Source organism: Salminus brasiliensis, chromosome 4, assembly GCF_030463535.1.
Source record: "Salminus brasiliensis chromosome 4, fSalBra1.hap2, whole genome shotgun sequence".
Taxonomy (NCBI): domain Eukaryota; kingdom Metazoa; phylum Chordata; class Actinopteri; order Characiformes; family Bryconidae; genus Salminus; species Salminus brasiliensis.
Genome location: NC_132881.1, coordinates 8,244,662 through 8,270,662, shown reverse-complemented (window position 1 = coordinate 8,270,662; position 26,001 = coordinate 8,244,662). Strand labels below are relative to the sequence as shown.

The 26,001-nt window shown below is 40.6% G+C and overlaps 1 protein-coding gene across 7 annotated transcripts in view; it reads left to right on the top strand.

The window, feature by feature from the left end:
• The window catches only part of lyst (lysosomal trafficking regulator), an 85,639-nt gene extending 60,400 nt beyond the window's left edge, over positions 1 to 25,239 (top strand). For 2 of the 7 annotated variants that reach the window (XM_072677464.1, XM_072677463.1), the window contains exons 28-54: positions 455 to 621; positions 728 to 880; positions 3,760 to 3,951; positions 4,105 to 4,298; positions 4,706 to 4,915; positions 6,927 to 7,103; positions 7,342 to 7,418; positions 7,592 to 7,780; positions 8,328 to 8,473; positions 8,648 to 8,744; positions 9,076 to 9,137; positions 9,245 to 9,300; positions 9,383 to 9,535; positions 10,235 to 10,479; positions 11,688 to 11,754; positions 11,859 to 12,015; positions 12,413 to 12,553; positions 13,527 to 13,744; positions 14,980 to 15,210; positions 16,369 to 16,558; positions 17,398 to 17,534; positions 18,676 to 18,774; positions 20,235 to 20,374; positions 20,476 to 20,573; positions 21,131 to 21,287; positions 21,696 to 21,767; positions 22,945 to 25,239. In XM_072677464.1, coding sequence (XP_072533565.1) covers positions 455 to 621; positions 728 to 880; positions 3,760 to 3,951; positions 4,105 to 4,298; positions 4,706 to 4,915; positions 6,927 to 7,103; positions 7,342 to 7,418; positions 7,592 to 7,780; positions 8,328 to 8,473; positions 8,648 to 8,744; positions 9,076 to 9,137; positions 9,245 to 9,300; positions 9,383 to 9,535; positions 10,235 to 10,479; positions 11,688 to 11,754; positions 11,859 to 12,015; positions 12,413 to 12,553; positions 13,527 to 13,744; positions 14,980 to 15,210; positions 16,369 to 16,558; positions 17,398 to 17,534; positions 18,676 to 18,774; positions 20,235 to 20,374; positions 20,476 to 20,573; positions 21,131 to 21,287; positions 21,696 to 21,767; positions 22,945 to 23,083 — 3,964 coding nt within the window. In that variant the 3' untranslated portion in view covers positions 23,084 to 25,239. Of the gene's footprint in view, positions 1 to 454; positions 622 to 727; positions 881 to 3,759; positions 3,952 to 4,104; positions 4,299 to 4,705; positions 4,928 to 6,926; positions 7,104 to 7,341; positions 7,419 to 7,591; positions 7,781 to 8,327; positions 8,474 to 8,647; positions 8,745 to 9,075; positions 9,138 to 9,244; positions 9,301 to 9,379; positions 9,536 to 10,234; positions 10,480 to 11,687; positions 11,755 to 11,858; positions 12,016 to 12,412; positions 12,554 to 13,526; positions 13,745 to 14,979; positions 15,211 to 16,368; positions 16,559 to 17,397; positions 17,535 to 18,675; positions 18,775 to 20,234; positions 20,375 to 20,475; positions 20,574 to 21,130; positions 21,288 to 21,695; positions 21,768 to 22,944 lie in introns of all 7 variants that reach the window. The other 5 variants (XM_072677465.1, XM_072677461.1, XM_072677462.1 and 2 more) reach the window with 3 other exon arrangements.
• The last annotated feature ends 762 nt before the right edge of the window (positions 25,240 to 26,001 follow it).

Sequence of the window (26,001 nt, the reverse complement as noted above, 5' to 3'; positions counted from 1 at the left end):
TCATTCCAAAGAGATTTTGCAAGTGTAATTTTTGATGATGCTTAAAAATCCATGAGACCATGTTAAACTATTAAACTGTCTCGAATGCTAGAAAGCTGTTTTGTCTACTTTACTGGTGTAGTAAAATGTTTGTGATATTAAAGATTTTACCTTTCATTCACCCGTACAGGTCTAAATAAATCTAAGAAGAAAAAAGGGCAGTCATTGAGATTGCCACTTGTGCTTTACTCGTAATCGCATTGCGGATTTGACCATAAGTCGTTAAATTGGAATGAAAATCAACTCACAGTTAATTAAGATTAAGAGCAAAAGAGCTTCTCTCAACTTGGTATTTTATGCAAAGTGAATCAGAATGTCCTGCGTGGGCATTATTCAGTTATTTTCTTTAGCCTTTAGCCTGGGTCTGGGTCTTTAAAACAGTGTTTCCTAAACCAAGTCCATCTTTTTTCCACAGAATTCCTCCGAATGACTACAAGCTTCTATTGTGCGACATCCAGCAGCTACTGGTGGTGGTGACCATCCACGCCTGCAGTTCCTCTGGCTCCCAGTACTTCCGCATCATCGAAGATCTCATCACCTTGCTGGGCTTCATGCAAGGCAGCAAAGTACGCCGCACTCAGGGTAAACGAAGCAGATGTCACTAACCCTCATTTCATATATGAAACATCTGTTATGTGGTAGAAATGTGTATTTAAAGCGAGAGGCTACCCGTCTTTCTGTCGTTTAGAAATGGCAATGGCCCTACAGTTCCGGGTCCTCCAGTCAGCCATCGACTTCATTAAGACAACAGCCCACCAGGACCCTCAGAAAACAAGCTCCTCTGTCCAGGTCCCTACGTCTCCACATCACGCTCTCCATCAGAAACGCAAAAGCATTGCAGGTGAGTAGCAGCCATCTAAGCGTTGATTCTAGGATGATAAGACATCCCCCTAGTGTCAGACACTCCACTTCTTGGAGGTACGCAGATGTCTGATGCATATTGATGGATGGATTTTGTCACTTATGCTTTCACTTGCTGTCCACACATTTAAATGCATGTGCTTCCATGTGTTTTTTTTGTTTTTTAATCAGCTTCACGGCTTCAGTGAGATGTTTTCAGCTCCAAAAAAAATTAAGAGACCACTTTTACTTAAATGTGCATCTCTACATGTATGGCAGCCATTTTATTCCAGGCATTTCATCGAACTGCTGAGCTACCTGCATTTGCAGACTATGAATGGCATAAAGTCATCCAACAGCAATGTAAAAGACTAGTGGAGAGCCGGCCAAGACATGAAAGCTGTGATTGGCAGTCATTATTTCACCACTGTGATTTTTGAATGCTCTCAAAGTTCAAATATTAGTACTGTTGTTTAAATTTGAATAATAACTTATTTGCATTTTAATTATTATAATAATTATTGTTTTTGAGCAGTTGTCATTTCTGCAAACAAATGCTATAAATAGCAATATTTTATTTGGAATTTAGGGGAAATGTTGTCCATGGTTTATGAAATACAACGCAAATGTTAACTCCCTAAAAACATTGCCTATAAATAGTTTAACCAGAGAAACTGATAATGTAGGGTGGCCTCTTATTTTTTTCCCAAGCTGTATATATAAAATAAATATTTTTGGTCCTATATATATTATTTATATATATTATTATATTCGGAAACAGTCATAATAAGTAAATAAGTATAAATCCTCTACATGAGAAACATGGATATGACCTTTTTCTGAAAGTTTTAGAGCACAGAATGTACATTTGTTGCTGAATATAAACATGGCTAACACACAGTGTGCCATAACCTTGTTTATTTTAAGCAAATGTGGGGAATTTCAAAACTGTGCATTAAAATGTTGCTATATTGATAACTTCAACCCAAATACACAGGAGAGTGTTTGATATAAACCCTCTATTCCACTATTCCACTAAGAGTATACATACACATTCTTATATTGCTATACCAGTAATTGTACCTGGACAAGAATTGCATTCAACTCCAGTTGTGAATGGCTGTAGGTGGTGGTTGTTGTTGTTGTTGTTGTTGGCTTTGATTTTAGCCACAACACCAGTTATCGATTATCATATGAGCACAGAAATTTCATTTTGGTTTATTTCTATAAAGAATGCTGGAACAAGACCAGAAACACCCAGGCAATGGGAAACAAACAAGCAGCATGGATAGCAGTCAGAGGCTTCCTACTGTGATTGCAGTATTCTTTACTGTTTGCTGAGAAACAGAAGACTGGGTGACTAGCCCATCAATGTCTGTAGCTGGGGAACCAGTGTCTGGACAAAATTAAAGCTTAAAGTATATTAATATTAATGTATATTTATATATATTTCAAGTATAAGCTTTTTGAATGTGCATCTCTGAACAAGGTATACATGTGTATTATCAGCATTTTATCTGTGGAGATCCGTAGAGATTTGGGAAAGACTTGGGAACCACTAATAAGATGTAGTGTCAGTTTTTTGGATGCTCTCTGTCAGTTATTTAAATGATCATATTTGTGTTTTTGTTTTTGTTTTTTTTTTTCTATCTTTTTATTTATATATTTATTTATTTTTTTACACGCCCTCAAGGTTCAGTGGGCCCGAAAGACTCCATAATCCCTCGCATCCCACGGCAACACTACTGCTCCTATGGCCAGATTCCCTTACCCCCTGCATTCAGTTTCCTGTCCCAGGACTCCCCCCTTCCTTCCCCCACAGGATCCTGTTCCTATGTTTTCCCCTCTGATGCAGGTAGCCCTCCGGCTCCGCTCTGCCCTTATGGGCATCACTGCCGTCTCTCACATTACTGGCTCTGTGTGCAGTGGACTGACTGACTACCCCCTACTACTTAACCGCATGATTGCTCTTCTACTTTGCCCAGTATACAAACCGATTACTGGTGCCTCAGTGTGTGTGTGATTACTAAGTCTTGGAACTTGGTTTTGATGATTTTTGTTTGATGCATGTTATGACTAGGGTGTGCATGGATGATCATATACTACACTATTCCAGTTTTATTGGCCAGTATTTAAATGCTGAAATCGCTACTTGGATATTGGTGATGTTGCATCACTGAAAAATGCAGGCCAACAGCAATTCATTGAAGTGCAGTCAGCTAACAGGAGTTCTGGAACTTCAAGAAACTAATGTTTTTGCACATCCAGTGAGGACAAAGGACCACAAGTAGTTGTCAGGTTAGATTTAGAGTTAGCTAATGATGGTGTTGGCTCATTAGCTCATCTGAAGGTGCAGCCTCTGGTTGCAGTGGCTACTCCTCAGTATGCTGCTTCTTCTTGTCTCCTTTTTGTTCTTCCTCTTGTTCTTCCTCTCCTGTTCCTTCTCTTTCTTGTTATTCTTCTTCTACACATCCTCTCCCTTCTTCTCATTTTCTTCTAATTTGCCTCCATTTTTTTCTTACTATCATTTTTTCGGTGTCCTCAATCTTTGTTGTTTATTCTTCTTCTTCTCCGCCTTGTTCTTCTTTCTTCCCCCTCCCTATTTTGTGAGAATGCACATCACTAATTAAGGGCAGAGAAAGGCATTGATACTGAGGAAACTGAGGAGTTGTGTGATGGAATGCGTATGTTTGTCTAAGACAAAAAAAACTAACAGTAAAATCCTGATAAATCTACAATTTGTTTTGGATGCCTTAAATATTCATCATCTACCCTTAATAAAACAAACAGAAATCCTTATCCTCACCACTGTCAACTGACTTCATCAGTTTACCGTTTCGTTGTTTGTTTATTTCTTCCAAATGTGTCTGTCGGTCCCAGGCCAGCGGAGGTTTTCCTTAATGCAGTCTGATTCTTTGCTGATGCGGATGCGCTCGGTGGCAAGTGATGAGCTCACCCAGATGATGCAGCGACGGATGAGCCAAGAGAATCCCATCAGAGCCAGCGAGACTGAATTCATACAGAGGCTACAGAGGCTTGTGGTCCTGGCCGTCAACAGAATAATATATTATGGTAACCTGTCAATAATGCAGCCAACTTTTTCAGCTTTTACGTAAACATGATGAAACCTGCGGTCTATTTTCAGCTGCATTTAATTCATTTATTTAATGTTTAAGTGTTTAATTGTCAAGATTTGAATGTGTATGCTTTATTATTATTCTACAGACAATAGTAAGGACTTTTTTGACCTCCTGAACTTTCCGGAGTCTCCTGATCACATGGTGACCACGCCCTTACCTGGTGAGCCGGTCTTAGAAGAGAACGTCTTCACCCCTCCAGCTCAGTTTCCACTGGCTAATATGAGGTGCTTCCAGAAGGACCTCTTAAAGCTTATGATGGACGGCATAAAGATTGGCCTGGTTAGTGACACAAAGCACGTTGATGAATCTTGACACATGTGTTTAATACATTTTGCATTTATTCTAATTCATCTAGTTTCATCTGGTGCACATGTTGCATTTTGGTGGCTCCATACGTTCTTATTGTATCTGGTCAGCAATGAATTATTATTTTCTGAAGTGGGTAAAACCAAAAATTGTCTATGCTCTCATTGAGAGTCTTGAGGCTTTAGTTTTAGCGTTAAATAGAAAAAAGTCTATAAGAGGTAAATCTGTAATTGTAGTAGCTGGTGATTGTTGATAGTGCTATTAGTGCATAAATACTGAAGTCGTGGTGGTGCCGATCGGCTGGTGCCGATCTACTGCCCAGACCAAAGGCCAATTCAAACCCTCGAACTCTGCAGTCTGCCCGCCTTTTCATCCTGCAGGGCAGTGGAGGTCGTGGTGGAGCTCCACGACAGCAGTGGCGGCGCATTCTCTGGTCTTGTCGAGACACGTTCAGGGTCCAGATCGGACGCCTCCTGGTGCACACCCTCAGTCCTTCCCTTCCTTTGGAGGACAGGAAGGAGGCCCTTGAGTTCGTCAATGAGCAGAACCACCCAGACATCCTGAGAGAGAGCCTTAGCCCCGGCCTGGAGGTGAGCCATCAGGTATCACAGCACATTGGCTTTTTCGGATGCACAGTGCTGTGAAATAGTGTCTACTCCCTTCTGAATTTCTGAATGCCAGGCGTGGGCTCGAGGAATGGAGGAGGAGCATTGAGCTGTCTAATAGTGGAACTGTGTTCTCTGCAATGATAGAGCTTCATCCAGTACTGATCAAAAGAATTACATAAATGAGCAGATGTCTCAATACCTTTGTCCATGTAGTGTATGACACTGTCACTGAAGTCAGGTTAATTTGTCTTGGTATGTCCAGTATGCTCTCAGAATGCATCAGAAATGAACAGTTCAGTTCACCAAGGCTGGAGCTAATCACATAAATTGAGCATAGAACCACCTACTAATTAAGCTATGCTTGTGAGGGGAAATAGAGTGACAAGATCGGGACAAAGATTAAAGCACAGTGATGGAGATTTCTTTGTCATGTTCTTTTCCATTTTACTGAATTAAATTGGGGGGAAATGGATTCATGGATTTCAAGCCAAAATGTACTCTCAATTAATGTACATACATCTAAGAGGCACTAAGAGCCAGGATGTGTTATTCTGTTGACCGCTATTCCTTTATCACACATTTAGGACTTGTATCTCTGTCTAATCGCTTTGACTGCTGTCATTGCTAATGGAAGTCACCCATTAACACACAGAATGGTTACCTGGTTATGTGAAACGGAGAAAATTCCATGTGAACTGACTGTAGCTAGTTGTCAGAGCTACTTTGGTAAATCAAAAGGAATATGAAATCAGCCACACTTACAATATCTCCACCCTCTGTGTTTTCCACAAACCTCCCCCAAATGCTTGTGCTAGAACATGCAGCACATATCGTATTTAACATATGGCAAAATGTGCCCTCTTTTTTTTGCTTGACATGACCTGCGTCATGCCACTGCTGCAAGAACTTCAGTCATTCCCTGTACACAACAGAGAGGAATAAGGATGTCTCTGGGATTTTGTTTCAATGCTGACAGTTATTAGAGCTGTGAATTTGATCAAAGAGTTGAGCTGTTTGTGGTGGTTCTGATGTATATGCAGTAGTCAGCAGCTGCCTAGGCTCAACCTGACATACAGTAAATAACCCACATAGATGTCTTAATGATCCTTACAAGCTCCTGCAGTTTCCATAGCAGCAAGATCCTGTCTCTTGCTTCTGTTTCTTGCCTCTTCTCTATCTGTTTCCATTTTAGTTACTTTGTCCTTCTCATCACACACCTATATCCTCTTCACTTACATGGCATATTGGCTTGTGGTACAATGTTTGGACAAATGTATTGAGACACCTGCTCATTTGTTGTTTCTTCTGAAATCAAGGGAATCAGGAAATAAAGTTTCTTCTACTTTCTGCTGTCCAACGAAGGCTTTTTTTACTAGATGTTGGAGCATTCAGTGATGAGTGACAACTTTAGTGGGGTCGGAATGTTGGATGATAACCACCCTGCCTCATTCCCAACCTCCCAAGCTCATCTCAAAAGTACTGGATGGAGCATGGTCATTCCAAGGAACACTCAATACTCTTCTAGCCCACGCCTTGCATTAGGTTCATGTTTATGTGCTCCAGCGAGTCCTATTTTTTTATTTACATTTATAAATAATTGAAAACATCCACCCAAACGTCCATACATCTATTCTTACCATTTTGTGGAGGGGGAAGCCGGTAACCTAAGCTAAGAGCCTTACAAGCACCAGGCACATCTGCCTTACCAAAGCTTTATAACTTAGCCTTTTTCCAGGTAACGATGTTCTGGTGTTGCTTTTTTAGCAGACAATTGGACTTTTGGGTGGATGTTTTAGTCCCCCCAGTTCTTAACCACCTCTTCTTCCAGTTGTTGTGACACCCTCTGAGCATATTCTAGTACTTACTGTATGCTTGTACTGAGATTTTAACAAAAACAAAAATGCTCTCTTTATGGTTTAATGGAAAATAAGGTGGATACTGTTGACTTGTGAATTTTATACTTCAATGACTATAATCTTGAATTTTTTATTAGCATGGACCCAAGCTGGCTCTCTACCTGTATGAGATGCTACATGACCACAAAGACAGTCTCACTAAAGAAGAGCAGGCTGCTGCAAATACATTTATGACCTCGCTGAAGCTGTGCGGCCATCGCTGCATCCCACCCAATGCCCCGCCCAAGCCGGACCTCCTTAAAGCAATCAAGGAGGTCAGCCACATTTTATTGCACGTTTTACTTCTCAAGCAGGGTATACTGTCTGACTCATAAGGGTAGAAGGGCCCCCTCATGGGACCTGGCAGGGAGCTGAATATAACACTTTTGCTTCCGTCTTGTCATTCATATTTACCACTGTGTAAAATAAGCTGCTCACCTACAAATCAATTGCGAGCTCTCTACCCAGTTTTAATATTTAACCAGTATGTCTTGCCTTTCTTTCTTTTTAAAGGAGCAGCTCAAATATGAGTCTGAGGGAAGAACAAACAGAGGTGCATGGGAGAAGAAATTGGTCAGCGCCCAGAAAATGTAAGTTAAATTCCTTTAAGAAATACTGACAAGCAGTTTGTTTAGTGGGGGGGTGCATTTGCATGTGAACATGTACAACCACTCACCTGTAAACACAACATGTCAATGCCTTTGTTTACCCTTGTTTATAATCCATATTTTTGCAAACGGTGATGCTCTCTCTCTCTCCTCAGTCTAATGCAGAGGCTAGATGGCAAATCGAAGGACATTTCTAAGATTGCAGCCGACATCACTCAGAATATCTCCCTGAGACAGGGAATGGAGAGGAAGAAAGTTATCCAGCACATCCGAGGCCTCTACAAAACTGACCTGAGTGCGAGTCGCCACTGGCAAGAGCTAGTGCAACAGCTCACCCATGACCGGTCAGCACCTGTATGCTTTTACATCATCTTCTGCACATATTAATGTGAAGTGCCAAGACTGTCAAGAGGTCCTAGAGACCTTTTCCTGAGGAGCACAACCTTGAGTGTTAAATGTTTAATGCTGTAGCATTTCTATGTTGAAATAACTTCAGAATCATGTTAATCCTACACAGATGAGCAATAGGGAGAACAGCGCCTCCACCAGGCTTAATGCTTCACGACTACAAGGGAAATCTAGGAGCAGGACATACCAATAATTCTGCATTTTAAGTCACATTATCATCATTGGATTTATGACCTTGGAAGTTATATATAATGTTATATATATAATGTATATATATAATGTTATTCCGTTTCAGACCACATGAAAACAACACAAGCTGGTTATGGTGTAATTTATATCAAAAATATTGTTCCTATTATATTAAAAAAATAAATAGAACAAGTGTTAATTAGCAGCTGACTGTGCATCTCTTCATTTCAAGATCTGTACATGTAGCTTATGTTAACTTACTTGTGTTACTTGTGTCTGTGTATGTTCATTCAGGGCGGTGTGGTATGACCAGTCGTCTTACCCCACTTCATGGCAGCTGGATCCCACTGAGGGGCCCAACAGGGAGCGCAGGCGGCTGCAGCGCTGCTACCTCACCATCCCTAATAAATACCTCCTCAAGGACCGCCACAAACAAGAGGGTGTGCTCCATGTCCCTACATAATGACTACAAAACATACACACATAATGATTACAAAACATTAAGGGACAGAAACCCTCAATTTTGTCTGTTTAATCTGTCTTATCTAATATTAGCACAAGTGAACATTTATCCGTGTGATTCAGCTGACTTCTGACCACTACTTCCTAAACAGGCACTGTCAAAGCCCCACTGGCCTTCTTGTTTGAAGACAAGACCCATTCGTCATTCTCCTCCACCGTGAAGGATAAAGCCACAAGTGAGCCTATCAGGTACAGAGACTATATTACCACCATTGTCAGCTGACTCCTAGCTCTGCATTCATGTTACACCTCTGTAACATGTAGCAGTTGTTATTCACTCTAGATAAGAGCATCTGCTATGTTTGGTAGTAATTAGGCTACAAGTAGACTACATGCTCTCGTGTCGGCTCATCACTACTGTTGATACTGGTGTAACTAGTGCCTTAATGGGTTTAGCACTACAGCTGATCTACTGCTGTTGGTAGCTGGAAAACAAGGGCAGACTTTTACTATAATGTATTTTCTTTTAACCCAGAGAATTCTCAGACCTGCTGTTTGTCTCTTATGTCTGTTGCTTAAGGTTTACGCGGCGGTGCGTAAGCGTAGCACCCTCTAGAGAAACTGCAGGAGAATTGCTGCTGGGTAAGATTGAATAAAAGAGCAGATAAAATATTGCTATTTTCAGTGATGCACAGCACTGTTTGCAGTGATGTCCCCAACGTTCTGCTGTGTTTTTTGTGCATCCGCAGGGAAATCAGGGATGTACTTTGTGGAAGACAATGCAGCTGAGGCCAACGACAGCCAGGTTAGCTCGGTAGCGAATCGTGGCTGTTTCTGTGTGTCCGCATATGATTCTCTCAAGCTAAAAGGTCTTTTTATTTCAGCAGACCCCGCATGGCGAGACGGAGCCTGCATCCTTCTGCTGGACGTATGAGGAGATAAAGGAGGTGCATAAGCGCTGGTGGCAGCTCCGAGACAACGCTGTGGAAATCTTCCTCACTAATGGTCGAACTCTGCTTCTGGCCTTTGACAACACAAAGGTAACTGCTGCTCATTGACTGTCTGCTCAGAGCAACCAGCAAGTATGTACATGAAGGCTTACCAAGCTCTATGTGAAGCCCTGATGAATAAATATGGTGCTTTCAATGATACATGGGCACAACAAGGCCTCATAGGCGCACTTTAAACACTACATGTCCAAATGTTTGTGGACACCCTTCTAATGGATGCATTCAGCTACTTTAAGCTGCACCCATTGCTGACACAGATGTGCAAATGCATACAATCAGCTTGTCTAGGCCCTGTAGAGAAGTACTGCCAGTGGAATAGAACTCACTGGAGCAGATTAACATGGCCCTATTGCCAGGTGTGGGCTTGAAGGGTAAAACCACCAATTAATCAAATCCTCACAGCAGTGTTCCAAAATCTAATAGAAAGCCTTCCATGTACAGTAGAGATAGTTACTCCAAAAAAAGCGGGATATACTCTCTCTTTAATAGCTTCCAGTGATTTTAGAAGAAACAGTGAGCAGGTCCCAATACTTATGTCCATATAGTGTATTCTTTTGTATTCATTATCAAAATAATCTATAGATAATTTGCTTTCATTATATTATGATTATAATCATATTATTTTCTGTAATTAAACTGACATTGTTGTCCTTGACATTCCATCCACTGCTTATTCTTCACCGTTTGTGTCTCCTGCTGTCTTTTCCCATGCGCTCTTCTCTGCCTCAGTTCCGTGACGACGTCTACCACAACATTCTCACATCTGAGCTGCCTAATTTGCTGGAGTACGACAACATCAGTGCCCTCACGCAGCTGTGGGGCTCCAGCCAAATCACCAATTTTGAGTACCTTACCCATCTCAACAAGCACGCAGGGCGCTCTTTCAACGACCTGATGCAATACCCCGTGTTTCCTTTCATCCTGAGAGACTACATCAGTGAGACCCTGGACCTGCAGGACCCAAACATCTACAGGTAAAAGACCATGTGGTTGAAGGGGAAATCTGACTGTTAAAAGCATCTCCAACTTCTTCTTTAACACCACCTTCATCCTATTCCCACATTACTCATCACAGTCCCCATAATAACACTTTCCACTGAATGTGTGACATTTTACACGCATTTTCTATGCATTCTTAATATAGATTGTTTTTATAGTATTTTTAGATGTAGCAAACCTATATTATTGCTTTCTGTTTTTGTTTTATCCATCGTTTGGACCCTGTAGATGCTCTGTACACTGTACCGAAACAAATGCTTTATTGCGTTACAAAACTCTACTTTTACATTGACTTCCATTCAAAGTTAAGCACTATTTCGCTTTATCCTGTAAAGTCACCCTTCTGGAGATGCATGTTTTTTTTTTATTAGACAGCAACAAAATGTTCACTGATGATACGGTAGCATATCCTTTACAGGAATAAAACGTTTTAAATTTTCCATATACTGAAACAAACGAAAGCTTTTAGCAAAACTTCACACTTTACACTCCGCTGACTGTGAGGATAACTGCAGAGACGATGCTGTTTAAGTTGTTTTTGAATTTTGAAATGGTTATATAATAACATCTGTCTGAAGTTCTGAATGGAAATGAAACTTATGAGGTTGAGCAACAACTCCATTACACATTATTATTAATACTAAATGTAACCATTTAATGTGGAATTAAAAATTGAAGAGGGAAAATGGCTGTTGAGTAAGAAACTTGAAGGTAATGGCAGATCTCCTTTATTTATTTATTTATGAGGTTAACCATTTATTGAATTTTAAAACAATTACAGAATAGGACAAAAATGAAGTACAGTTAAGGATAAGATGGGTAATCTAATAAGGATTAGATGGAAAAAGAAAGCATAGTAATAAAATAAAGTAAATAGAAGAACATTTAGAATTAAGAAAATAAACTACAAAGGAAAAATGAGGCTCAAGGGATTTTCATTTGTAGTAATTTAATAGTTAGGTGAAGACCATACTTAATTAACATCCAAACCCACATGTTGTGCTCCTGTGTCTAGATAAGACAAAAACCTTTCCGTTTAGAGTGAAACATATCCAAACTTTCCTAAAGCTACAGGTTAAGGCAGATGATGGATGATGGCAGTGATGGCAGCAGTTGCGAAGTGGAAATGTGGCAGTGATTTATTGCTCATACTCTTTATACCTTTCTTTTTTCTTTATGGCAGAAACCTCAGCAAACCAATTGCTGTACAATCCAAAGAGAAAGAGGACAGATATGTGGACAACTACAGGGTAATTGTCTTTTATTTTTGTTTGTTTGTTTGTTTTTGCATGTAAATGTGTAGTTCTTATTAACATTATCTATCTTAATTCTGCATCTCTGTCTGCTATTGTAGTACTTGGAAGAGGAGTATAAGAAGGGTGCCCGTGAGGACGATCCCATGCCACCTGTGCAGCCTTACCACTACGGTTCTCATTACTCCAACAGTGGTACAGTCCTTCATTTCCTGGTCAGGATGCCGCCCTTCACCAAAATGTTCCTGGCATACCAAGGTGATCTTAAGCTCTAATGTAGAATTCCACAGTCTGAGAGGTTGAGCAGGTGCAGCATATTGAAAAGGGGGGGGGGGGCTCTTTTTCTACCATCCAGTGTTCACAATTAACATTCTGCATAATGTTGAGCAGCACCTGCATTTCCTAGGCAGCCGATCTTCAAACAGGCCGTAGACGCGATGCTTTAAAAGGCTGCTCTGAAGTGAACAGGGTGTTCTGAAGTCTGGAGCAGAATGCATTAGGCTTTAAAAGCTGCTTCAACCTTTTGTATCATATGTATTTCCCCTTTCCCTCTCTCTATTCTTTTATACCTTAATGTCCTTTTCTTCCCAAGGAGGGGTTATTCATGTTAACAAAAGTACCATCAAAAAATGCCATTTGTGTCTGATCCATGTAGACCAGAGCTTTGATATTCCCGACCGAACCTTCCACTCCATGAACACCACTTGGAGACTGTCCTCCTACGAGTCGATGACCGACGTTAAGGAGCTCATCCCAGAGTTCTTCTACCTGCCTGAGTTTTTGGTCAACAGAGAAGGTATTTCTTTTAAGACACGTATGGTTTTCAGACAAGCTTTAAAAATTTCTACAAGCCCTCAACATCTCAACATTCTGCAAGCATACAACATCTAATCTAATGGCAATTTTCCAAGACAACTATAGAAAACCCCACATTGGGGCGTGTCCCAATTGCATACTGATTAGTAATACTGTTTTTTGAGTCTGTAATATGTAGTATAAATCAAGACTGTTTTTGCGTGTGGTTACGATGAACACCATTATCCCACAGTGAAATGTGAAACAGAAGGGAGAAGCTGCTTCCAAACCCACACTATGACGAATAATATATCTTATAGGATTAGTGTGTATTATGCAGTTGGGACACAGCTATTGTCTGCAACATGCTTCATTTTTTTTTTTTTTAGGAGCATTTAAAAACCAAGTTCTGCACTCTGCATTCTGTTGGATTCTGCACAGTTACTATTTCCTGCTCTGAGTTTACAGCATTCAGCTCTTTGTTTTTCACTTAGATTTCAGATATACTTGGTGCTCTTAATATTTAATTAAAATCTATTTGAAGATCATTATAAATAGGCATGCATTAAGCAATAATTTCCTGTTACCAACTGTACAACCAACGTCTTTCAGTATTGAAGGTTTGGATCCTAGCTGATACAAACTAGCTAAGGGTATTTTCTAAGGTGTTCTGGATAAGAGCGTCTGCTAAATGCCTTAAATGTAAATGTTCAATTCAACTGAATATTTGTTGTAACCGTTGTAATTTGTCATCATCCCTGCTTACAATTTTTAGGGTAATTATTTTTTCTTTAGAACATTCCTGAGTAGATATATTAGTTTATTGCAACATTTTACATTACAGGTTTTGCATTAAACCTATTTAAGTCTAAAATCTAACACTTTTGTTGAAGACGTTTTGAAGATGAAATGAAAATATCTCCTAAGCGAAGATATTGTGTCCACGCTCTCATATTCATCATATGTTCTTCCAGGTTTTGACTTTGGGGTTCGTCAAAACAGTGAACGGGTGAACCATGTGAACCTGCCTCCCTGGGCCAGAAACGACCCCCGGCTCTTCATCTTGATCCACAGGCAGGCTCTGGAATCAGACCAGGTGTCGCAGACGCTCTGCCAGTGGATCGATCTGGTCTTTGGCCTTAAGCAGAAGGGCAAGGCTGCCATCCATGCCATCAACGTTTTCCATCCAGCGGTTCGTTTTCTCACAGCTCACGGGTCTCCTTTCATTTGAAAACTGTACATGCTATGTATCTATGAACATTTTCTAACCAAACCCCTTTCAGCTGTCTGTAGGTCTGGTGATGTGGTTATTACTGACATTAAGAAGATGTTTTTACCAGTCATCAGACAACATTTTGCACTAATGTTAGCTTACTTGGGTGGGTGATTAGTGTGCCAGCTCCTCTCAGCTAAATAGTTAAGTTAGCGATTAGCATGCTGGCTAACTCACCTACAGTAAACAGTGCTGGGGCAGTGGTGGCTGGGGCAGTGGTGGCTCAGCGGTTAGAGCGCCGGGTTATCGATAACAGGGTTGTGGGTTCGATTCCCGGGCTCGGCAAGCTGCCACTGTTGGGCCCTTGAGCAAGGCCCATTACCCTCTCTGCTCCCCGGGCGCTGGAGTTGGCTGCCCACCGCTCTGGGTGTGTGTGTGTACTCACCGCCCCTAACACACATGTGTGTGTGTGAGTGTGTGTTCACTTCCAGATGGGTTAAATGCGGAGGACACATTTCGCTGTACAGTGTACAGTGACAAATACATGCACCTTTTAAAATCACAGAAATATGACAATACTGTCTTCTGACTGACTGTATACAGTGCAGTCTCTGTCTTTTATTAGTTTATTTAAAGCCAGTAGGGAAGGAATGGTCATGCTTAGGCATGGCTAACATTAGCATTTCCTCTGTTACTGGTCTGCAGAGCTTGATTGCCTTATCAGAAATCAGAGCAGTCGCACTATTGGTTGTGTAACTGATATAAAGGGTATATTTGGGTGTGTACTCTAGATAAACTGCTTAAGCTTTATTTGATTTGTTTTGAAGTGGTTATATTTGTTTATAGTATATCTTATGAACATACAAGACATCTGACTGTTATTATATATGTTATTATATATTAACTTCCTGGACAAATGCTCTCCACTTCTATTATGAGCATGTCCATGTCACTCATAACCCGCATAGAGTCAAACATTATTAGAGCCTTTGTTTCAAATATATATATATATATATATATATATATATATATATATATATATATATATATATATATATATATATATTTTTTTTTTTTATTTTTTTTTATTTTTTTTTTTTTTATTTTTTTTTTTTTTTCAGTTATTCTCATTTACACTTTTTGCTCTCCCCTTTTGTTATGAAGTTGAAACAAAATCCTAGAGGCACTCTCAAAGCCTGTGTTTTGCTTTGTAGACGTATTTTGGCATGGATGTGTCTGCGGTGGAAGACCCCGTGCAGCGACGGGCCTTGGAGACCATGATCAAGACTTATGGCCAGACGCCCAGGCAGCTGTTTAATGCCACCCACATCAGCCGGGCTGGACCCAAACTCATGATGGAGGGAGAGCTACCTGCAGCTATGGGCCTTCTGGTGCAGCTGGCCTTCAGGGAGAGCCGTGAGCAGACCAAAGAGATTGTCTACCCGGTGAGACCAAAGCCCACACTATTATAATGGCAGAAGTTTCCATTTATAAAAAAAGTAATTGGATGTAATTTTAATTGCAATTTAAAGTTAATTAATGACCAGTTAATTTTGTTTCTGTTCTGTCTCTACAAATTGATGATTTGAAATGGAACAAATCACCTCGAGATGGGGATGAGGTGTATATCCATATATAAAAGTACATTGTTTTTGCGGTGCGGTAGATCTCTTGACACTCCAAACACACACACATTCAATGATGTACTGAGTGACAGCATAGTCATGGTTATGTGTTAGTGTATGTATTGTGTAATGCAGTTTATTTATTAATTTTCCCACAATATGAGAACAGTCAATACTCCAGGTGGTGCTTTTTTTAAGAGTTATTGACATAATACTTATCATTGTTGTTGTTGTTGTTGTTGTTAATTATTTTTAGTTATTTATTTTGTGATTGTCTAAATAGGTTAAATAGTTTGAGATGATATTATAGGATTACATAAGATCTGTTCTAAATAACATCAATTATTAATGTACATCTTTTTAAAAATGTCATTTAAAAATATAAATATTTACATTTTAATATATAATCCAGGAATAGTTACAATAAACATGTATTTATTTATTAATATCCCAATATTATATATTTGACTTTATTTAAAAGCCTCACAGTGAATCAGGATCAGTTCAGCTGGTGCCATACGCTGTCTGTGGCCGGGGCTCATGACAGTACACTTGGCTAATTTCTCACTGTGTGGGAGTTTGTCTCTCGCTGTCAGTATGTAAGCCATGCCTGAACCAGTTGAGCGCTCTCTCCAAGCATGTTGAGCTGTTCGAGCGTAGTGTGTAGGCAGAAGTTCAGAAAGATGTGGTAGTTGACTCCATGTTCTTTGGAAGAAAGTATCTTCAGTCTCCCTGACGGGTGGCATTCTCCCATGATGGCCGAGACGCTTGCATTGGAAACTGCAAGGACTAGTCGAACGCTGGCTTGCCGTAGGGAAAGTGTGGTTCCATCCTTGTTATTATGGATGTAAAGATGCACATTTTCAGGTTTAAACAACAGATTATTAACAGTGATGGTGGTTTCCATTACGCAGTATCCATCTCCCCTGTTTTTCTTTTATACTGTTGGTAACTCTCTGTTGTCTCCCTCTCCCCCAGAGTCCTCTGCCATGGATCAAGGGTCTGAAATGGGGCGAATATGTGGGCTCGCCCAGTGCTCCCGACCCAGTGGTGTGTTTCAGCCAGCCCCACGGAGAGCGCTTCGGCTCCCTGCTGGCTCTGCCCACCCGTGCCATCTGTGGCCTCTCTCGCAAATTCTGCCTAATGATGATCTACAGCAAGGAGCAGGGTGGGGAAACATACACACATACACACACATTGTATTAATGTATATAATATAAAATATATATATATATATTTGATACACTGGCCCCAGAACACTTGTTTTTTTTATACAGTTAGCAAGTTAAACAGATCTTAAAATAATAATAATAATAATAACAAAAATAAAAATAAATAAACATATATTAGTTATAACTTCCCTGACTACATCGCATGCTGCCATAGCATTATGCTCTCTTTCCTTTAACAATTTATAGCTGATCCAAGACCATGTCATGATACCTGGTAGAATCACTGTTCTCATGGCATTTACAAAGATTGCAGTCTTTTCAAATGTATTTTCTTCTATTTAACAAAGAGGAAGGGCAACTCCCCAAGCTCACCAAAAAGTGCAGCATTTCACCTGAGTGACTTGTCAGGTCACCTGTCCTTTTTCTTTCGGATTTTGTTTATTATTTTGTTCATTTTTGGATTTTATTTATTTTATAAAATTTTAGTAAAGCTGACATAGTATTAAAACAAACACACCATCAGATGCATGACATATGTGTCAAAGAAACGTTTTTATTAAAGAAATATTTTATAATACAATCAGAATGGTGGCATCTGGAGAGTACAACGCTGCTATCCAGCAGTCGGAGGTTTAAACACGAAACACAAAACGAATGTAGCCTTTTAATTAAAACTTGATATTGTGTTTTTGAGAATAGAGTATTGCAAAACATTGTATTATATGACTTCAGTACAATATTGATATGTTCCCCTACTAGACCTACATGATACTAAGTAAAATAATTAATAATCATAATAAATCTCTTATACTGATGCGAACCCACTGTTTTTCAGGTGTCAGGAGTATGCACAGTACAGACATTCAGTGGTCGGCCATTCTGAGCTGGGGCTACACCGACAACATGCTGCGACTTAAGAGCAAGCAGAGTGAACCGCCCATAAACTTCATCCAGTGCTCCCCACTACACCAGGTTGGGCACCATTACAAGTCAGAACAAGAAAAGCTATTTTACATGATCAAAACTCCAAACAAAAAACTCAACTAATGAGCTACTCATTAATAATAATACTTTCTTTATCTATATCTATAGCCATAGCTTTTAGATTTGGGTGGATGCAGTCAGTGTTTGATGTACTGTGTAAGTTGTGCTGAACTGTTAATGATGTTTACTCATATTTCCAAGCCATTGAAAACTAGCAATCTTAAGAATTCTTATCAAAAACCAGTGTTAATGTTAATGTATGAATTTCATGGTGCTGAAGGTTAAATGTCATTTAACTTGCTAAAACCAAGGCCTCTCAACTTGTTGTTAGTGATCGTGATGGACTACAGCTGGTAGCTTCTCTGTGTCAACATACAAAGGGTCTGTTTGACAGCACTCTTAGGCTTGATCAGCACACAGTACAATGGGAAAGTCTAATGAGCTCAGTGCAGATCTCAGAAGGATGATCATAGATTTGCACATGTCATGAATGCCTTTTAGAGACAGTTCAAACAATTGTATGCACAAGTGCAAGTTATTGGGATATTGACCTACATGGTCACCCTCAGCTGAGAAGAAACTGGTTCTTCTGGAAAAGCCTTCTGGAGGAAACACTTATGGTCAGATGACCACCAAATGGTTGGAGAAGTAAAGTTGAGTCATTTAACCCCCAAACCACTATATAATAATCGTTAAGAACTGTTAAGCATGGTGGTGGTAGCAGCATGCCGCAGGGCTGTTTTGCTCCAAGTGGAGCTGTTCCATTGCACATAGTGTATACAATAATGACGAAGTAAGAAGACCACCTCAGAATTATTCAGCATAGCATCAAAGCATCAGCTAGTCGGTTCAACCTTGGGATACACTCAAGGTGCTGCATGGTTGAGGGGCCTGTAGCTCACCTGGTGTTAGAGCACAGTGGTAAGTAGTGCCATCTACTGTAGGCACTGTCTGGCTTCATTAGTCCATAAGTCAATTTATTTACTTATTGCTTCTCTGCTTATTTTATTGTCTGTTCCTGACAAGCAGTTTCTCTGTGTCCATCTCTCTCTCTCTCTCTCTCTCTCTCTCTAATTTATCTCTATGTATCTCTATTCATCTCTGTCTCTCCTTCTCCTCTCTCTCTCAGGTGACTAGTTGTGCCTGGGTGCCGGACGGTTGTCAGCTGTTTACTGGCAGTAAGTGTGGAGTCATCACCGCCTACAGCAACCGTTTCTCCACCACCATGGTAGGTTGCCATGGCAACGTGACCCCCCCCCCCCCTCCTCCTCCCCCCCCCTCCCCCTCCCTTTCTCCCCCTCTCCGCCGCCTCCACACCCACGCTTCCGCCCACATCCATTATCACTCCCTGTAGAGCGCCTCCAAACACACACACAATGTTTGTAGTGGCCTCGTTCGTCATCTCCCCGTTGCCCTAGAAACACATTTCCTGAAGCCCACAGGTGGGCTGGAGTCTGGGAGTCAGACAGGAGAGAGGGTTACACAACCCTTCAACCACTTGTGTGCTCCTTCTTTATTTTGAACACCCAGGTCTCTTACCAAGTATCTCCCGTTATCTTCCTCTTTATTGGCACAGTGCGATAAGCAGCGGCTGCTTTCACGAGTGCTGGCTTAAATAAACCCAGTGACGTGTAAGTGCTGGTTCGAAGGCTTCGCCACAGCCTCGTCTCATGTTCATACAAAAATCCTGGTTGTTGTGTTGTGCGGAAATGAGTTTTGCTTCTCTCATGAAAGGGAAGCATATTGTGAAGCGGAGCCTGAGTCCGAGCTTGACATTAGTCGCTAGTAAGTGATTTAAGGCAACATTATGTAGCAGTTTTATCTTAAAATAGCAGCTTCAGAATCATGTTGATTCTCCACTGACTGTAATAGAGAGAACAGCATCCCTAACATTCAGGGCTACATAATGCATTTCAACCAGATACAAATCTGATCTCTTGAACCACTGAGCTGGTCAGAGACACATTTGAGCCCCGTGTTATAGCAGTGTAAACACATCTGTCTCTTAAAGACGTATTCAACAAGCAAAACTCTTCTTCCAGTGCAGTACGTCATTGGACAGATTATATGTGTCTGTGAGGAAGATTATCATGGAGGATGCACATGGTTGTCGCCCAGACTAAGCTAAATGCTTAATAGCTATATGGACAGACACTACTGTGCAAAACAAGCTGCAGACAACTTACAGGAACCGTGCCCTTCTTTAACAAATATCTGAGGAAAAAAAAGAATTGCATGACCGCATCGATAATAGCAAATTTTGCTATTATCTAGGTTGCATCCATCTTTAGGCTGAACAGATAAACAACTGGTTGCTGTATAATGAGCGGATTTGCATATTCCATGCCACACAGCAATCAGATTTAAGTCCGGTTAACCTGAGACCCATTTGACTATCAAGTGTAGATGCAAGTGGCTAATATCTTATCAGGATGCAATCCAGAAACTAGTCACTAGCCATCTAAACTTTAGATGCTGGTTCTGCATCTCTCAGCTTGTCCAGAAATGCATGTATGAGGTGTGTTCTTCAGGGGGAAGCTATAAGTCTAATTTGTATTCACTGCTTTGGAATAAAAGTGAATGACACTCCCCACCTGTAGAGGGAGCCCAGGAGTAGAAAATACCCATTCTTGCATAATGCTGCTTTAAGTACCCTACACAAACCTCTGTCTTTATCTCTCTCTCTAGTCCTCTGAGATGGATGTGGAGTCCCAGGTTCACTTATATGGCCACACAGATGAGGTCACAGGTCTGTTTGTCTGCAAACCGTATAGCATCCTAATCAGCGTCAGCCGAGACGGAACGTGCATCATCTGGGATCTCAATAGGTATGTTATGTGTGTTCGTGAGTAGGTGTTCTAGCCATGTTCTAGCATTTCTGTTCTTTCAGCATTGAAACATGTCAAATAATGAAGGGTTCTCGTGTTAGGTTGTGCTATGTGCAAAGTCTCACCGGCCATAAAAGTCCTGTGAATGCAGTGTCCGCGAGTGAGACCACCGGAGACATCGCTACCGTGTGTGATTCAGGTGAGTAATCAGGGTTTCTAATAAATGAGTGCATGTTCAGAACAAGGCTCTGTGAGCTTAATGGTTTTATGGGTAGACAAACATGCTTTGCTGTTCCTTAAATGGTTCAAAGTAGGAAGATATCAGGACTCCACCAAAACGTGTACAGCTTAAGCACAGGTGTGTTTTAAATATTGCTGGTGATGTAGCAGGCAGCCACCCAAAATGTGTCATGGATCAACGGTCATTGTTACCTAGTAAAGCAAGTAAAATTTAACCAGTGCATCGTTTATACCCACTGTCAAACATGGCGGCAGTAGAGCTAATGGAGTTAAAGGAATACTCCAGCATTTTTCATCTGTTGAATCTTTATTGTATAGCTGATTACTACACACACTCATTTCAACACAATTTCTTGTGGGGAACAGAAAGAAAGTACAGAAAACCCTCTTGTAGTGAAAAAGTCAAAAACGCCCATGTTATTTTTATCCCCCCATTGTTTTGGCTTTCTTTTATTTATAGTAATGTATTCGTAAGGTATTCTCACACATATTTTAATGTGGTTGTCCTGCATGCAGTGGGCGGAGGCAGTGACCTACGTCTGTGGACGGTGAACGGCGATCTGATCGGCCACGTACACTGCCGAGAGATCATCTGTTCCGTGGCCTTCTCCAATCAGCCAGAGGGGGTGTCTGTTAACGTGATAGCAGGCGGCCTGGAGAATGGCGTTGTGAGGTAAGCAGCCGTGCTCTACATTACCCCAAGTGCTGCGTCACTTGACTTGGGCTGTGGAAAACCACATTTGCATGTATTATTTCTCTGACTAGAATAGAATCCTGTCTTCCTGAGAAAGCATGGTGTCGTGTCTTTTTCTAAGAATCTAATTTTGATTTAATAGTGCTTGTACAATAATCTGCATTCCCACATTCCCATATTTTCTGCTAAATGAATATTTGTTTTGGGGGTTTTTTGTGTGTGTTGGGGGGGGGGGTTGGGGGTGTTGGCCTGTTATCTGTATGTGGTCTGAATGTGATGCAATGCAATGCCAGCCTCTTATCTCTGTTCTTCATTCCTGCCCTTTCATTTCTTTGTTTCTCATTCACTCCCTCCCTCTCCGTTTCCCTCCCACACATATACACTCAGGCTGTGGAGCACATGGGACCTGAAGCCAGTGAGAGAAATAACCTTTCCCAAGTCCAACAAGCCTATAATAAGGTACTTGTATAGTGTATAGTGTGTTGCTACATGTTGTGTTCTCATCATATATTCATTCTGGAGCAAATTCAGCTTTATGGAGATTAATATGCTCGTCAAGACAAATAAAATATGATATGTTTGATTTATGGGAACAGGTAATCACTCAATCAGATCATAAATATTGCAGTTATTTCCCATAAATACAGAGTTTCTGGTTTATTAACTTATTAACTAATTAGTTATCATATATAAGTGCATTATTGGTCTACCATTAAAAACCGTAGGCCTGAAGCCTTCTGTTGAATTCATCAGTCACTCTCTGTCTTATGAATCAATGGGACAACCACAGGACCACCAATGACTAGGCTTGTGAATATCAGGAAAATATTAGCTAAGAATTTATTTGACTTAAAAAATAATTGTAATGGACAAGAATTGTAAACTACATTTACTCAATAATGGAGGGCACATTGTATTTTCGATTTATTTACATGTATTTGTTCCAACCATAATCAGGAAAGCTGATTATGATGGATGTGATGATTACAGTCAGGTGATTGTGTAATAATTGTGACAGGCCAGATTTGGGGTAGGTTGGGTGGTAGCCGTTCACAATAAGGCAGCGATTCCAACATTATTGTGGCAAGTAAATGTATGACGCACTGTACGACACAAATAGTCCACGAAACAACAAATATCCAACTAGCGGTGGTCTTGTGGCCAGAAACTGACACCTAATGAAGGGCTAAATGATGACTAACTAAATTGTATGGGCTATATAGTCTAACTAGCTAAGGTATACCAACAAGGTAGGTTGTCTAAAGTAGGGGGATGGGCAAATATGTTTTGCAATACTGTATCGATTAAAAAAAAATAGATTTCTTATTATTAGTTTACATTGAAAGATTGGTGGCAGACAGTGGTTCATTTTCAACAATGCTATCTATCGACTGCTAGATTGCAGTGTTGTACTGTGTATTTGGATTCCACTGTTGCATGCATATGATTGTGTGTTTTTACCCTTATACTATGACATTTTATGATTAAAAAATGCAATATATCACATATACTATATATTTGTAATAAGTTTCGCATCACCAGGTTCGTGTTAATACACAGCCCTATTATAAAGTAAGCTCATGCTGTATTTAAAATATTGCTATATAAATACTTCTGCTGCTCCGTTCTTTTTCAGTCTTACATTCTCGTGTGATGGGCACCACCTCTACACAGCGAATAGCGAGGGCACAGTGATTGCCTGGTGTCGGCGGGACCAGCAGCGGATGAAGCTGCCCATGTTCTACTCCTTCCTCAGCAGCTACGCTGCAGGCTGACACCCAGTTGCCCACTTGCTCGTGACCTGACTCCGTCCTTCACTGGACAAACAGAATACTTCCGCCTCCAGGAAGACGAGGGGCCTGCATGCACCAGACCCTGCCCCCCTGGCAAAGAAGCCACACCCCTTCAAGGCATGAGACCACATCCTTCAGAGAGCACACTTTGTGCTGCGAGCTAACGCACTATAAGAAAAGTGGTATTCATATAAATAAAATGATACAATACATAGGAGGAGGAGTGGGGTATCCACGTTTGACTGAAGTGATGAAGGCCTTTTACCACTGTTTATGTTCTTTCCCTTTTTTTGTCACACATTTCGTTTCTGTTTTGTTTTGTTTCATGTGGCTTCTTGTCGTGTGCCGTTTGGTTTTCCTCCATGTTTTAATGTTTCGTGTTTGACTTTGGAAGCTGCTACACCGGTTTTGATAGTCACTTTCTTCTTGGTGGCTTCTGTGTTTTTATCCTCAACCTGAGAGGTTCCAAAAATGTCTTTGCAGCGATTTCAGGCAAATTCTAGCTTCAAAACACTAAAGCGAGCATATTCTCTCAAAGTGCACCGGCAGCCCGTGGCTTTGCCAGGCTTACTTGGTGAGTCTCTACGTTTACTTCTCCTTTGAAGATGCAGCACTCGCTATTTGCTGTGGTGCACTGGCTCCTCCAGCAGCAGCATGCATTCGTGCATGTGGAACACAAATGAATGCGCGTGTGTACGGCCACGCATGTAATTATTACGCAGTGCCGGGTTGGTCCGATCTTCCATCCACCATATGTTTCATCAGCGTTTCCGCCCTGTTTAATGATTCCCAGATAAGGGCCTTCTTGTCCTCAAAAACATAACCCAAACCGTAAGCATGAACCTGTGCACTAACCCAAGCCTCTTTCAAATTGGACAACAACCACTCCATCCTCAGTGTTTGCATGAGCCAGCCGATTCAGTCTCATTTAGTTAAGAACATTCCAGAGTCACCTCAGATCATATGCTATAGGGTGTGTATCTTCATCCTGCACAGAGCTGCGGAGAGGTCCTGTTATCTGCTTCTTTATAAAGGTTTGAGTGCGCTAATTACTAACAAAAAAGAGGGCTAACTAAAGACAGCATGGAGAGAACTGCTTTATCCCAAGTAATACAGATAATACAAAGACGATCATACAAGGATACAGTGCCTCTCTTTAAAGACAGTTTCCTGGAAGTGCAGTTTCTGTGCTGTTTCCTAGATGGTGTCTTGTGATAAGGATGAATGTGATGGAACATCTAGGTATGGTAATGAAGTGTAAGCCTCAGGATGTTCACCACTGTCCTACACTTTTAACTATTGCTAATACAAATGGACATATCAACCTAAGTAAATGCATTTAATCAATAAATCAACCCCAAATACAGAGTTTCCAGAAAGAGTGCAGTTTGAGGTTTGACCAAAACTGGGGTGTTTTGCTAACCTGGCAAAAAACGTTCCAATGAATTCCGATTGATGACCAAGGGGTGGCCCTGGTTGGTAGCACGCAGAGGATTTACCTTAGGCATGTTTGTCTTACTGTCATGGGCAAATCGTACAAAGGGAAAGTTGTTTGTCCTTTGTTCTTATATTCACTACAATGTGTACCTTAGTTTTTCTTTTCCCACATTATGTTGCTCTCTGGAAAGCCGACCTATGCCTTTATTGTGTCCACTTTACATTAGTATTAGGAGTCGTTAGGGATAATGAATGGTTTTACAGTTCCCGCGGGTCTCGTTCTTCTCACGTATCACTCATGCGTTTTCTTTTAACCATGTTGTACAGCATTGGATGCCTGAGCTATGAAAGAACCTGATGTTTCTCTGTGAACGTGTTGTGGAGATATCCAGGTGTGCCCTACGATGTAGGCGGAAGTGTGAAACATTAGCACGAAGTGTGATCAGCAAAAGCTCTCAAAAGGGGTTGTATTTCTGTTTTTTCAGTTGATGTTGTTGTAACTTCAGGTGTTTTGTTAACCAGTTCAGTCTTGAATTTCCTGAGAAGGTGTATGACTTGCCATTTTCCTTCCAACCTCATGTTTTTTCTAAAGAGAGACCTGGATGAGATGTTTCTTATTTTTTGTATCTATGAATGGACAAAATGATCAGTACAGTATATATAAATATATATAAATATGAATATATGTATTTAAGAACCTTTGATGGTGTGTGTTGTGCCTTCTGTCACTATGGTCAAAATAATCTGCTGGTTCCTTTTATTTAAACAGAATTCAGTTTAATCTGAGTCTGGAAACCGACCCATAAAGTAGCACACTCCTACTTTGGGCACCAGTAATCACGCTGTACTAATTCTCTAGTGCACCAGTAATCACGCTGTACTAATTCTCTAGTGCACCAGTAATCACGCTGTACTAATTCTCTAGTGTATCAGTAATCACACATACTAATTCTCTAGTGCATCAGTAATCACATCATACTAATTCTCTAGTGCATCAGTAATCACATCATACTAATTCTCTAGTGCACCAGTAATCACACCATACTAATTCTCTAGTGCACCAGTAATCACACCATACTAATTCTCTAGTGCACCAGTAATCACATCATACTAATTCTCTAGTGCATCAGTAATCACACATACTAATTCTCTAGTGCACCAGTAATCACACCATACTAATTCTCTAATACATCAGTAATCACATCATACTAATTCTCTAGTGCACCAGTAATCACATCATACTAATTCTCTAGTGCATCAGTAATCACACATACTAATTCTCTAGTGCACCAGTAATCACACCATACTAATTCTCTAATACATCAGTAATCACATCATACTAATTCTCTAGTGCACCAGTAATCACATCATACTAATTCTCTAGTGCATCAGTAATCACACATACTAATTCTCTAGTGCACCAGTAATCACACCATACTAATTCTCTAATACATCAGTAATCA